The 15,072-nt window shown below is 40.6% G+C and overlaps 1 protein-coding gene across 5 annotated transcripts in view; it reads right to left on the bottom strand.

Moving 5' to 3' along the window:
* The window catches only part of TSPAN9 (tetraspanin 9), a 173,068-nt gene that overhangs the window by 122,638 nt on the left and 35,358 nt on the right, over positions 1-15,072 (bottom strand). For 2 of the 5 annotated variants that reach the window (XM_069017726.1, XM_069017731.1), the window contains one exon: positions 9,455-9,603. The exons of the other annotated variants lie outside the window; for them this stretch is intronic. In XM_069017726.1, the coding sequence (XP_068873827.1) occupies positions 9,455-9,539 (85 nt within the window). In that variant the 5' untranslated portion in view covers positions 9,540-9,603. The remainder of the gene's footprint in view (positions 1-9,454; positions 9,604-15,072) is intronic. 5 annotated transcript variants of the gene reach the window in all.

Genomic DNA, 15,072 nt, shown 5'->3' with positions numbered 1-15,072 from the left:
TACAGATTATTACATACAAGTCATCTGTCCTCCTGGAATTTTTTCCCTTGAACACCGTGGAAGGATGGGTTTAAGGGGAAGGTCAAAAGGCAAGCTGCAGTGCTCTACAATTTGAAGCAGAGCAATTCAGAGAACTATTTTTAAGGTGCTGTGTGTGAAATCTTCTCTTGGGCAGGGGTGACTCAAAGAGGCTCTTTCAACCACCAAAATTTATCACTGCTCATAATCAGCATTACTTCCACATCTATTTTATCACGGCAGCCTCTTACTTCAGTACATGGCCAACAAGATCACATGGGACACAGCTGAAGCAAGCTTTAAACACAACAATCTTACCACAACATATATTAAAATAGAAAGTTGGTTTATCCCGTAGGAGCTCATCTAAATGCTCACCAGACTGCTTGCATGAGCAAGGGGTGGCGAGAAGGGGAAGAGAGGGAAAGAGAGATTCCCTGATGGAGAGACCACCCATCCAGTACTCCCTTTCACAGCTGCTCTTGTGCAGAGGTTCCTAAGGTTTATTTCACGATGACAAAGTTTTGGGTTTATTTCAATTTTTTTTCTTCCAGAAGACAGATAGATGATGTTTATGTTTTTAGCTACAGCTTCTTACAAAATGATGTAATTAAAATCTCCCCAACCATCATTTACATCACGTAACAATGAAAATTAAGTTCCACATTCAGAAACTGTACCAACTGTTGCTGAAAAAACTCCACGTTGAATCCAAGGATGGGATATCATGGCAATTGTAACTGAGATGGATCAAAGCTGCTTGTCTTTTATGGCCTTCATTTGCAAAGGACCGAACGTAACCGGATTACTGGTAATGCAGTACAGCTCAGTGTAGAAGGACATTAATTTTCTTTGCCTGGAAAAGGCTCTTAGCTTTTTTCATGTAATTATACCAAAGAGTAAGTCAACTCTAGGGCTAAAAGGGAGCAAATGGGAGGAGAAAAACAGGAATAAACCTTCAGTGGGACTTGAACTTGGGAAAACAATCCCAGCATGTTCAGAATGAGCAACACCACTTTCACCTCCTCTGATGAAAGTTCACACTGTTCAGCTCTATGAAAGCATTTGAAACAGGAGGGAGGAAGGGAATCACAGCAGGATTGAGAGGGAATGTGCATTGCCTCTGATGAATGGCACAATGCCCAGGCAGCTGCTGCACAAATGCCAAAAGTGGGACCTTTGTTGCTTCAGCTGGATCCCTCTTGAAGTTTTGAATTACAGGCAGATAACCTCACGTTATGGGATTCTGCTGCAGCACGGCAATGCAGAGACTGCTTGCTACACGTGTCTTTTCCATTCTGAAACTGAAACCCTAATGGGAAACCAGGCTCTCCAAAAGCCTCACAAAGCAGCTAAAAAGTATATTTCAGCACTTTTACACCAGACCTTGCAGGAATTAACATTATCCCAAATCTTTGTTCATCTTTCAAATGCAAAAGGCTGAATGCAGACAGCCACATTTTAAAATCAAAACCCAAAAAAAGCAAAGGTGTGCACAGTAATGAAAGGAAAATGAATTCTTTAAAATTCTATGAACAACATGGCAGGTGGTTGCTGCACTTTACATAAGAGCCATGTCATTTTCCACATAGTAGGCAAAAGAATGAATCCTAGAATCACAGACTATCTAAGGCTGGAAGGGACCCATAACGATCATCAAGTCCAACTCCCTGCTCCTCACAAGACTGCCTAAAACTAGACCATATGACTAAGAGCTTCAGCAAGATGCTCCTTAAATCTGACAGGTCTGATGCTGTGACCACTTCCCTGGGGAGCCTGTTCCTGTGGCTGACCATCTTCTCAGTGAAGAACCTGTTCCTAATGTCCAAGCTGAACTTCCCCTGATGTAGCTTCATTTCATTTAATTTCATTCCATTGTGTCCTGTCACTGGTGACCAGAGAGACGACCAGGATTGTCCCATCCCAGGTGGAGAATGCGGCACTTTCCCTTGCTAAATTTCATGTGGTTGATGACTGTTCAGCTCCCCAGGCTATCCAGATCTCTCTGTAAGGCCTCTCTGCCCTTGAGGGTGCCCACAGCTCCTCCTCATCAGCAAACTTCCTTAAGGTACATTTGATTCCAGTGCCCAGATAGTTTATGAAGACATTAAAGAGCACTGGCCTTAAAAGTGAGTCACAGGGAACTCTACTGGTGACTGACTGCCAGGCTGATGTAACTCCATTTGCTATAACCCCGTGAGCCTCACCTGACAGCCCTTTGCTCACTCTGTGTCCTATGAACTTGTCTGGATGTCTGCTGGACAGTGTATCCAGGAGGACACTGTGAGAGGCTTTGATAAAAGCTTTGATAAAATTTAAAAAAAAAAAAAAAAAGCTTCCTTTGGTCAACAAGGTGGGTGACCTTGTCATAAAAGGAAGTGGGTTAAGCAGCACTTTCCCCATGTGAACCTATGCTATGAACTATGACTGCCTTGTGTCTCAACGCTTTCAGTAAATCAGATATATCTGAAAGTTTAAGGTATATTTTCACCTCAGCTGAAATTACTAAAAATTCCAAGTTATGACAACTTCTAAGATCTAAAAATTGCCAAGCTATTAAAATACTTTTAATTAGATAGACATATCCAAGTATTAACAGTTTGCTGTTAAATAAAGTGCAGAATAGAACTGGGTGATATCACCTTTGACAGCAGCAGTATTTTCTGAGAAGCTACTGTTCACACTGCAGCTTAAACTACTTCTGTTTCATCACCACCTGTGCTGGTTTTGGCTGGGGTACAGTTAATTTTCTTCACAGTAACTGGTGTGGGGCTGGTATGGGATTTGTGCTGGAAACAGTGCTGATAACACAGACTTTTTTGTTGGTTTTTTTTTAGCTGCTAAGCAGTGCTTGCACAGCAGTAAGACTCTGCTCCTCACCCCACCCCACCAGCGAGGAGGCTGTGGGTGCACAAGAAGTTGGGAGGGACACAGCCAGGACAGGTGACCCCAAGTGACCCAAGGGATCTCCCAGACCATATAGTGTCCTGCTTAGTATGTAGAGCTCAGGGAAGAAGGAAGGGGGGAATATTCAGAGTGATGGCCTTTGTCTTCCCCGGTCGCTGTTACCTGTGATGGAGCCTCACTGTTCCGTGGATGGCTGAAGACTTGCCTGCCCATGGGAAGTGGTGAATGATTCCTTGTTTTGCTTTGCTTGAGTACTCAGACTGTGCTTTCCCTATTAAACTGTCTTTATCTCAACCCATGAGTTTTCTCTCTTTTACACTTCCCATTCTCTCCACCATCCCACGGGGAGCAAGCAGCTGCGTGGGACTTAGTTGATCGTTGGGGCTAAACCCCAACACAACCTCACATGAAGTTGTAGACTAACAGGGGGGAAAAAAAAAAAAGAAAAAAAAAAGAAAAAACAGCTTGGTTTCTTCCTAACTAAAAAAACCCCAAACCTTGAAACACAGTGATAAGTTCCATTTTTATACTTCAACACAGTGACTAACAAATAAACTTCGACATATAATAGATTCTTTGCCCGAATGCTAATTTTAAATGCAAAGCATGTTTTTAAAAACATTATTCTTTAAGCCTCCAGCACAATTAATGTAGCCTTATATAACCATGTAACGAATTTTTACAGTTTTAACTCATTTCCAGATTTCAAACCACATCCAATTTCACATAATCCTAAATTAAATATTACACCAGCTAATAAGTAGTTTTTGAGATTTTAACATAATGCAAAACACATGGAAAGTTAAATTCTTAATCAGTGGACCATTCATTATATGATGAGAAGCAGTAAAACCATTTCCTTATTTCCCATTTCCCCGCCAAAACTAGCACCAAAGCTAACACCAAATCTATTTTTTCCCAGAGAATAACAACTAAATTAATAATGGGGAAAAAAAAATAATCCACTTAAGTTCCATTTTATTTCACTTATCATAAAATTGGGAACTTAAAACCACACTACAAAAAAAAAAGGATTTTTCTCAACAGGTTTTGGACTTTTGGAGGTGTTTAACATAGCAGGATGATAAAGTTTGCTTTTCACTGTACATGACTATATGAAAATATACTGTACATGTATATATATGAAAATAGGCAATTCTGCTATGGACTTGTGGTTCTTCTATCCTTAAAAATTCTCAATGAATTCAGAAAGTGCTTGAATTACATTAAGAAAAAAAAAAGATAGGGATCTTCAAGTAATAATTTATTTCAAAATTAATTTGAAAGCTGCGATGCCACTACTCTCCAACTACTGAAAAACATCTTTTGATGTTTAGTCAGATCTGAGTTTCTATTGTTATAAGTGGCAAAAACATGGAAATAATCTTCCAAGCTTTCTTTAAGCAGCACAGATGAGAGAAAAAAAAGTGACGCTACTCATTCTTCCTTCTTTAGAGATCATCCTACTATAGGTCACTCTCTTGCAACTGTCAAGTTTTTGCAGTTCTTTCACTTGTTTTATAGGAGCTGGAATTAAATTTGTCTTAGAAAAATCCAGCACAGTTCCACAAAAGCCTTTAAGTGCACACACCTCACTTAAATCACCTGAAGACCATATATTTCACTGTAGGTATTGCTGATCAGCAATTTTCTGGAAGGCTAGGAAAACAGAGCACCAGGATATGAGTTTATATCAATGCCACTCTGTTCTGGCAGAGAAATACTTGAGGTTTACTTTTTAAAAAGATGATTGGCATGCTCAGAATTGGAAATATGATAAATAAAACCGGACGATTGATGTGAAGCAAAAAAATATATAAAAATTTTTAAGATACACCTATCACAACTTGAAAGGCCACCTCAAATATTAAATGTCTGAGCTCTTACCACAATTTCTAGCATGGCTGGGACTTGGATTGTCAGTGTCACGCTGACCTGGAAAGAACTGCTAGTCAATAGCATCAGCTATTTATCTATTACTCCTCACCCATTGCTCTTTTTCCTGTTTCCCATTTCAATGTTGATGGTGAGTGAGAAACAGCTGAAGGGGCAACTGCTTGTGAAGCACTGCAGACTGGTCTTGTTAACACTGCATTTGCTCTCGGGGTCCTTATGTAAGGGAGCTGTACAGGGGGTCAAAAAATGGTACAAGAAGACTTCTGTACCATCCATCCTTCCCTACCCTTCCTCCTCTCCAGCTCCATTACTTCCACTTGGGCCACCAAACCCAGCCTTATACCAAAGTGCCACACAGCTGTAGGCTACTAATAGGTAACTAATGAGGATTAGGACCTGAGGAGCCACAGCACTGCACAAGGAAGGACTGCTGAGTGATGGCTGCTGCTTCTGTTTGACACAGGCTGAACACATTTGGGCTTGACATGGGCCATCTCTCAGCATCATTTCTTTGTCCTGTCACTGACTGTCCAAGCTCTTTGGTTCAGTTACCTCTTCAGGCTGTTCTTCACTGCAGATGTAACTTGGTGGGGATTATTTTTTTTTCCCCCTTCAGGTCTTCTTCATAATTTACTCATGTTTTTCATCTGGTAGGTCACATTGGGAAAACCAAGTACTTTTCTGGAAAAGTCAACCTGTTTGTAAGGGTGAGGACAACAGAACTGACTGTTTCTGTGCCAACAGCCTGTCAAGTTCTTCCCTCCCCTACAGGCCTCACAAACCCCATGCCTCAGTGGACAGACAAGTTCTCCTACACTCAACCAGAAGGTAATCTGGATTCCTACAGCCCAAACAATACCCCCCCCACACACAGGAAGCTGGTTTCCAAATAGAACATGGTCAAGCAGGCAGTCTTGAGTTCAGCTTGATGGTGTAGGTGCTCACACCCAAGTGCCAACCATCAGGTGTACCACTATGGTACCATGTGTATACACAACACCTAGTAATTTCCTGCTTCTCAGCATCTTTGTGCCAGAAATAATGATATCCCCACCCCCACTCCTAGACAATGATTATGAATAATTATAGCAGGTTTAGCAGCGAGTAGGTTCAGATCCAACTGCTGGCCGTGCTCTTGGATAGTCAATATGAAAGGTTAACAGCAACAGAGGTCTCACCAAATTTTAGCATTGTATAAACTGTTTGATCATGTAAGGACACTCTAAAAAAAGGATGTTAAACCAATCCAATTCCTCCACAGAGAGCAACTCCCAGTTGCAGTGTTATGATCTATGACTTGACAGCACTTCATCATCTTGTGCAGGGTTTTTCTTTTCTTTTTTTTTTAATACAGTAGCATAGTTTTATCTTTAACAATAGACTTAAGTAAAATTAAGTCATTCATTTTCTTAAATGGTGCTGCATCGTCAGCACCCTATAATTATTTTAGTGTATGAATGCAATAGTTGAGAATAAAAGTCTTAAATTTATGCAATCTTACAGCACCTTTGGCATAAATCATATGCTCCCAGACATTTTGCATGATAATTTGGCCTGTAAAAAGCCTGCCAGCTCTTGAAAAGTCAGTAATACAGTCTTGTATTATAGACTACCCAGCAGAATATTTGCTACATTTAATATACTCCTATCAGCCAGCACAGTGCATTTAGATTAAATATAAATTATCAGAATAATAAAATAAGTTCCAATTAAGTCCAAATTGCCAGCCAACCAGAGCAAGAAGATCTTACCTTAAAACAGCTCGTGCTTGTAGTTCTTATTACTGTGTCATTCTTGCATATAATTGCCCACCTGCTACAGGAGAGTGTGCAAGTACAACACATTCCCCTCTACATACAGCTGACTAACCAGGCTTGTCTACTGAGAGCAGAAAACCCAAAGATCCTGAAATTCCCGAGGTGCCGTTCGTAAGAAGACCATGACTCGCCAAGCTCGGGGCTTCCATCAGCTACAGGCATCCCACCCTTTCAATGCAGAAAGTTCCACTCTCAAGAGCTGAGGAATGTGGTAAAGCTTTCATCCAGCTCAGGCACTCAGCTGTGGGGAACTCCTCACATGCTCAGAGCACAGATAATGCACAGCTTCCTACACTCGTGCTCCAACCACACTCCTGACACAAGCAGGAACGCTGCCACACTGCAGCTAAAAGCTGAAGCAACAGAACTCTCTCAAACCAAAGCATTGTTTAACCTTGTTTAACCCATTTTGTCCTCGTCCCAGCACAGTGCTGTAGAAGGTCCTCACCAGTTTGCTGACTGACTCCCATGGCAACCCTTAGAAGGACTGAAAAGTCACAAAAAGCACATATTCAAGATAATGGCCCTGATGAGTGTGACCTACCTCGCACTTCTCAGATGTTCTATCAAGTTTTTGAAACTGGATAACAAATAGATGGTTTGGGGTTTTTTGAGAGAAAGTTTCAAAAGAACTCTTCAGAAAAACATAGAAACCCCACCTCCCAAGTGCAACGAGGGTTGGCAGTGGTCCAAACAGAGAATACTGACTAACTTTTGAAATCTGTCTGCTTTAAAGTTCTGAAATTCACACTTAAGGTTAATTTGTAAAACTCTCAATTATCCACAATCTTCTCACGAAATCTTTTAATATAAAAAAAGGGAAATATATTGAAGTCTTTGTTTTAGAAGTGCAGAAGTTCAAAAATGTTGGCCTAAACGTAGCTCTATTGATAGAGTTCATTAGTGCATCTATTTTGAATCAAAAGGAACTACAAAGTGTAGTTTTGGGGATGAGACAAAAGACTAGAAATGAGACTAAATAAATTTGTCCAATTGTCTTGAAGGGGAAGAAAACTTTAAATTCAACTTTATACTCAGCAACAGCTTTGCAACTTTTTCCTAGTTAAACTGGACTCCTTGTTCTTGATACAGTAAATATAATTTTTGATACTGGCATTTGTGGTTGAAAACTTTAGAACTGGGGGGGGAGGTGGGGGCGAAAGGCTTTTGGGTGAGATTCAATCACTAAACCTTAACAGAACCAGTGACTCATGCAGGAAACAAAGGCAGAAACTAGTGTTACAATAATCCTACTCTCAGATTAAAGCCTAGAAATAAAAATCTCCCTTAATATATGCAAGGATAAAGTGATACTATGTACCTCTAAAACAAGGTAGGAAAAGCACATTTCAACATACACTTCTTTACCCAAATGGCACTGATCCATCATCATACCCTCAGCTGGTTATTCTTGGAGATATACTAACACTCAAAATAAAGAAGGCACTAAAGTTCCTGAGAGTGACAGGAAACCCAGCAGAGTAAGAAATTTTAGACAGAGTTATTTACAGATATTTTCCTGTGAGAAAAGAATGGTAAGAATGTAGCTTGAACATTAACAAATCCACTAAAACATCAGTCTGCCTGGCAGAGTCAGCAGATTTGGAGGGGGATTCAGTGGGGCTGGAAATTCAAACTTTAGCTTGTAATCAGAAAAATCCTACTTTAGAAATTTGAACCAGCAGCTAGAAACATGTAATATAATATAGAGGTCTCCTAAAATGGTACCCAGCTAGAGGGACCTTTATACTATGTGAAGCCTGTGATTGTTTAGCTAAAAAAATAAAAAAGTCAATGACACTGAAGCTCTTTATTATTCAGCAGGGACCTATTTGTAAGTGAGTGACATGGACAAAATCTGCAAATCTGCATTTCCTTCCTTTTCTTTCCTTGGGAAAGGTGCTGCAGATCGTGTGTGCAATTCCTCCATTAGGATGCTGACAGAGCAGAAGTTTATCTGAAGTAAGTTTCCAACTGAAATAGACTATTCTATTCTAAAGGTACACTCGTGGAAAATAAATTAGATCAACTGAATTTTAAAATAACATCGTTCAAAATGTTTATTCAGATTGTTTAGGAAGCAATTATGCAGAATGTCTAAGTAACAGTTCAAATGAATCAGTTATTAGTTACTAATGTTTCACTCTCTAGTAGGAAGGCACTTGCAGTGTGAGGTTCTACAGGAAATCCAGCCCATAATCCTGCAAATAGCCAAGAATTTCCTCGACAGCTTTAGAAATGAGAAGCTTGGTACAACACAGGAAGCCCAGAATTAACTGTTTCCCTCTTGTTTTAGCACAGCAGAGACATGCAAGACCTGTTTCATGTTATTCTCCCAAGACACCTTCACATGCCTCAGGAACATCACTGTGTAGCCCTAATTTTCTGGAGCATCAACTATTTTTCAGAGAACACTAACAAATACAGCACACCATACAGCAACTGCTATGTGGTTCAGCCAAGGAGCAGCTCACATGTAAGTCGGTTTAGGCTTCTGGGAGAAAAAAAATTATTTATTAAACAAGCAAATAAATAATGAAGATGAAGGAAGAGATTTGGGGATTATTAGGGAATACTTATTTGGCACGAGAAAGCAGAGAGGACTTGATGAGACTTGTAAGAGATAAGTCCATTAAAAACATTGTTAGCAGAATGAACCAATTAAGTCCACATCCCCAAAGCAAGTTGGCAATCAGTTTTCAACACCTGTTTTCAGACCAAGGCTTGCAGAATTTAAACACATTGTTTAAAGTGACTTCCCCAGAACCTCTAGGTCAAGAAACACAAGGTAAAAATGCACTTTCAGGACTGCTTACTGTGAGCATTAGCCATAGCAGATGCGATTTTCAACCAGCAGCATTCAACACCAGGTGGAGGAGAGCTGGGCATTCTGTCCTGCATGGAGCATATCAAAGCCACGTGGCCAACAAGTCGCAGACTGCTGAAGAGAGCAGGTCCCTCCTGACTAGTAAAAGTAAGAAACAGAAAGGTCCATCCAAGACAGTCATGAATCTATATTTATTTACAAAAAAATCACATTTCCTGTAACCCAAAATGTGCTGAGCATTACTTATGAACTGGGAGATAACACCTGCAGCCCCTCAGGGCTTCCTAGAGTCTCATAAGGATTTCCAGCACAGGATCTAAAGTAAGCACCAAAAGTAGTCATTTGAAGCATTTATTTCAGACTTTTTATTAACAGGCACTCTGTGTAGGACATCCTTCCTGAATAATTAAAACATAGAAAGGTCACATACCGTCCTCATCAGCACAGAAATCCAAGAGCCCTGAGGTGGAGGAAAACTTTTTTAAACTTTACACAATGGAGTTATACTGCATCCAGCTAACACTCTTTCTCCCTAGGTCACCTGGCAAGATCCTGCTTTCACTCTGAGCTACCAAAGTAAATGAGAATTTTGTGAGGCTGTATTTGCCACTGCCACTGTCTCCCCTTGACAAATCTGCAGATGATACAAAATCAAGGAGATTGGCTGATACATCAGATGGTTGTGCCACCATTCACAGGGACCTTGACAGGCTGGAGATATGGGCTCACAGGAACCTCATGAAAAGTGACAAAAGGAAATGTGAAGTCTTGCACCTGAAGAGGAATAACCCTACGCACCAGGATAGGCTGGGGGCAGAGCGACTGGAAAGTGTCCTAAGCCCATGCATTATATAGAGAACTAACACTGCAAAAGGAGTTGCATCCACTGTCTCTTTACAAAGGATTTAATGAAACAAATATGACAGAAAAAAGAAAAATACCTGGAAATGTCAAAGTGTTGTGCAAATGCCCTTGGCATTTTTTGAGAGGGAAGAATAGAAGATGACAAGTCCAGACAGAAGTATTTTGCTTTAAACTGTCTTAGACTGCACAAAATAAGGTTGTATTTGCACAACAGAATTCACAATATGCATCCAGTGTAGAAATGAGGCAATATACAATGGCATGGTGCTTTCAGTGCTCAGGTGTGCAAACAGAAGCTTTGCATCAGTGAGCACAGATGTTCCATGACTTCATTCTCTACATCCAAGGTCACATGGTTTATTTTGGCACATAGATACTTACATGTGGACTACATGTGCAGGTACAAACCAATTTGGACTTGAAGGCCTATTCTGTTCCCTGGAATAAGTTTCTCCTCCCAGTGGTCCAGTAAGTTAAATCTACAGGCATTGTAGCCTGAGGAGAGTAGGACCTCTCTTAAAGAGAACCAGAGGGTAGCAAAGAAATACTGTAATTAACATCTATTTTAGGCCAGTTTGTGGGAGCAAGATAGAACCAAGCTAAGAGTAACTCAGAACTCCAAGCTGACCCCCAAGTCCAAATTAGGATGCCCTGCCAAACCTGCAGGACTCCATCAGAGACTCTAATCATGGAGGACTGTAAGGAAAGAGAAAGGGCATTAACAGGGTTTTTTTGGGAAAGCCAAAGTAAGTGCAAAATCGGTATCAGGCAGAAATGCAGACAGTGAGCAGAAAGAAATTCACAAAAGCCATTGATTCAAAGTGCACACAAACCTAAAAATCAGCTGGAAAAAAACCCCAACAGATATACAGATAAAGTATATTAGAATGAGCAATGGTTTCATACCTGAAATAGCTTTTTAGGATAAGCCATCTAATATGATACAACTGTGACAGCCAGTGAATGACATGGCACTAAAACTGCCAAAAGGTATAAATACGCTGGCATCCAGTGTTAAATCAAATGCTGATAAGGCTAACTACAGGGCAAAGGCATCTGAAAAGCAGAACATGAGAACAAAAAGGCACAACCACTTTCTGCCAGCAAGTCTGCAAACCTCATCCTTCAATATTTATGCATCTTATGTGTGCCTCTTACCAAGGAATTGACCCTTGCTGCAATCAAAGGTGTAAGTACTGCTATGGCTGCAGATCATCTGACAATAATACACATGCAAAGCACACAAATGACATCCCCCTTAGCACAGAAGGGGCTGTGCTGCAAATGAGAAACGTGGTATTTGGAGACAATGATGAAATTCTAACAGCTGCAGCAGATCGGAGAGTGAAAGGGGGGAAAAAAAAGAGAGAAAGAGAGAAAGCAGATAGAGCTGGGGGGGGAAACTGAAGGACTGGAGCCAAAATAACAGCTGGGTAAAAACAGCCTAAGAAAGAGGTATTTTTGGAGTTCCCACATCCTTTTCATCCCTCTTGTATTTTAGCAGTTACAGCAAAAAAAGTAGTAGCACATAAATAAACTACTCAGAATTGTTATCATCAGTCCTGTCAGGTCATCATTTATCATGAATCTTCTTTATATAAGCACATAAATAAGCTGATGATAAACACTACAGAAAATACCTTAACAGAAAAATAAATGCAAAGATGACCAAAGCCAAGCATCCATCACTGTCATGTCCTACTGTCACCCCTACAAAGGGGTTTTGCAACTACCTAATAGTTTAAAATTCTTGAATAAGAGTCATTAAAAAAAAAGATAAATGAGGGGGGAAATTTTTTTTTTTCACTCTGTGTGGGAATGATTGATATCCAAAGGTTGGTGAGCCTACTTATTCACCTTTCTGTAGATGGTGATGCTTTTGGAGTGGGACTACAGGTCTTAAAGTCCATGTATGTGTGGTGTCAGCAACCACAGTGGGTGTGTAATTGCTAGAAACTATAAAGCCACACTAGCCAGCAGCTACTTGCTGGCTAAGCAGGTAGTTAAACTAGGCGGCTTGGCAGACAGCTATGCATGTGTCTCTGGGAGTCAGGCAACTAGTGGAACTTGATTCTGGAGAGATTAGGGTGGCCCTGGCCAACTTTTGGAGACACTCAAGTCTGGAAGTCACCTGGAAGACCTGCTAGTGGATGGACTCTACATCCAGTGCTAACAACGGGAGGATCCACAGTGCAAAGGGTGCAGGAGTAGGGGGCTGTCTGTGCTAGTTTGTGAGTGACAGGGTCTATACCAAAAACAGGACTGCAGCCTTGGGGACTCATATATTCAGGTCATCGAGAAATCCCAGGCAAATGGCAATTTTCTCTTTTTCTGCCTCATGAAAACAAAAGCAAAAAACCAGCTGTTACCTTGACAAGGAGACAATTTAAATGCTCATGTCACCTACAAATTCCAGCATGTTCCTATTATGTCAGTTTGACAAGTTATTTAAGTATGAACAGAGGAAATCATCATCTACTGATGGGAGGGTAGGAATGGGCAGAAGATGGAGTCCATGGCGACTTCCATACAAACAAGTGTGCAATACTAGGTAGCATCAGTGAAATGACCTCCATTCCTTAGATGCACCAGAACACGTATCCAGTGTTGGTAACTTCAGTTTGGCTGTATATTCTGAAATTGCAGGGTAAGGTTTTTTTTTTAATTCCAGTTTGTACTAGTAAAGTTAGCAGGGTGGGAAGTGAGTGGAGATTCTGATTCTGGTCTCCAGGGCTGTGAAAAATAAGCTTGAAAGACTGAGTTTTAATGAGAAATTAAACAAAGGCAAAATAGCTTTGAAATCAAAAAGGATGAGTGGCAGAGAGAAAGGACAAAGCTTTACTGTGCTCCCTTATCCTCTTATTTCCCATCTTTGTTTCCCCCATTTCAGAAAAAAAAAATCTTTCTTCCACCATACTCCTGGTGCATTCGAATTTTTTGTGTAGAGGAACAAATAACCTAAGTAAACAACATATATAAAATAAACACCTTTGAAGGCATTCTTCACATGGCTCAAAAGCAAAACAGAGACTGGCTTGGGTTTTTTCCCCCATCCCTTATTTCAACATTATACTTTTTATAATGAGCTTTGGAGTGAACAGAGAAAGAGCAAAGAAAGCAAGCTTACAGGAGACCATCCTTAAACACATTACTGTAATTATTTTGTGATTGTACATTTACTTTCTATTGAATTGACTCCTCTCATGCATGCTTATAAGCTAAGAAGAACAGGCTGCAACTGGAGTTGCAGCAGCCACATTTGTTCTTTGTTCTGAAGGGAGCAGGATTAGAATAAAGCATGCATGTTTTTCACTGCCACTCCTTTTTTTTTATTACATTTAATTACATTTTCAGACTATGCGGCCCTGTCCTATATATATACTTATGCTACATGAACAGACACAACATCTCTTTGTGTTGCCCTGCATCTTGGGCACTTGCACACTCCTGATCAAACAATGAGCTGGCGGGAAAGGGAGCTGATCTTAACTCACTAAAGAAAGAGTTCAGTGAGACATGAAGATGCACAGTGGGATTTTTTTCCCAATCTAAGGTTATCAAAACAAGGCTCCAAAGGAGCCACTGTCTCACCCAACACAGTTTTTTTCAGTGCTTGTTTGTGTTTTTGTGGGGCAATTTTTGTTTCCATCTTATTAATGCAAATTGTATACCAAAATGCTTTATGTCTTTAATTAGCAGGAGACAAAAGCAGGAGGCACAGGCAGAGGGTCCCTCTCAGCTGAGCCTGAATATGAGTGGGAAACTCGCTGGAATGAACAGACACAGATTTCAGCAGAGCAGAGGCAGCAGCTGTTGCACTGACAGTAATTAGATTGAATACCTGAGGAAGGGAAAGGATAGAGCCATGAAAGAACACAATGCCAAGGGACACACTCATTTCTGAATCAGCAGGTTATTGCAAGTTTTAAAGGTGGGGGAAATAGAGTAATTCCCGCAAGAATAACAGCATCTTACTTGTAGAGACAAAAACTTGTTCAAAAGCTTTCAAATAAGTAGTGGTGATGATGTATTATGTGAAACAAAAGCAGAAATGTTGAAGTTACTATCTTTTACTCTTTTTTTCATGCCAACACCCTTTTTCTGCATACAGGCTACACAAAGTTATAACAGAAAAATACAATCCCTAGTAAACTGGCTGCACGAAAGGAACTTCATTTTGTCAAGCTGAATATGTCTCAGAAGCAGCATCCCATCAAGCAGATGGAAATACTGAAGCAGAGGCTGACAAAACTACTGTACCATCATCACCAAGCAGTTTCAAGGACTAGGAACAGACTTTCCCACTCCCCCTGATTGTAACCTTTTGTATTAACTGCTGTTGCCTTAGACAGCCAACACACTCCTCCTGGTAAAATGCTCTCTGAAGACTGCTGACTATTTCTCTCCCTCTTTCTTCACTCCCAGTTCCTGAAGTTTCCTGATGTAACAGACACTTCTCAAGACAACCAAGCAAGACCCAGTTGACCACCACCTGGAAGGCAATCAGAAGCTCCCTCTAGCAAATGAATATGAATCAGAACATGAATCCCCCTCCTGTTCTGCAGCAGGATAGGAATGCACAGCTGTTACTACATCTCATTTCAGAGAGGCATCAGAAACTTGACATTCATGACCACCCCAAGCACATTCTGAAACTCAGCCCTGCTCAGGTCTTCATTGGCAAGTGGCCAGGCCTTGGTGGTTGAGACCACTGTGCATGAAATGTATCAGATGGCATATTGC

This window comes from Aphelocoma coerulescens, chromosome 1 (genome assembly GCF_041296385.1).
Source record: "Aphelocoma coerulescens isolate FSJ_1873_10779 chromosome 1, UR_Acoe_1.0, whole genome shotgun sequence".
Classification (NCBI taxonomy): domain Eukaryota; kingdom Metazoa; phylum Chordata; class Aves; order Passeriformes; family Corvidae; genus Aphelocoma; species Aphelocoma coerulescens.
Note: the sequence above shows the minus strand (reverse complement) of the source record. Positions and strands in the feature narration are given on the sequence as shown.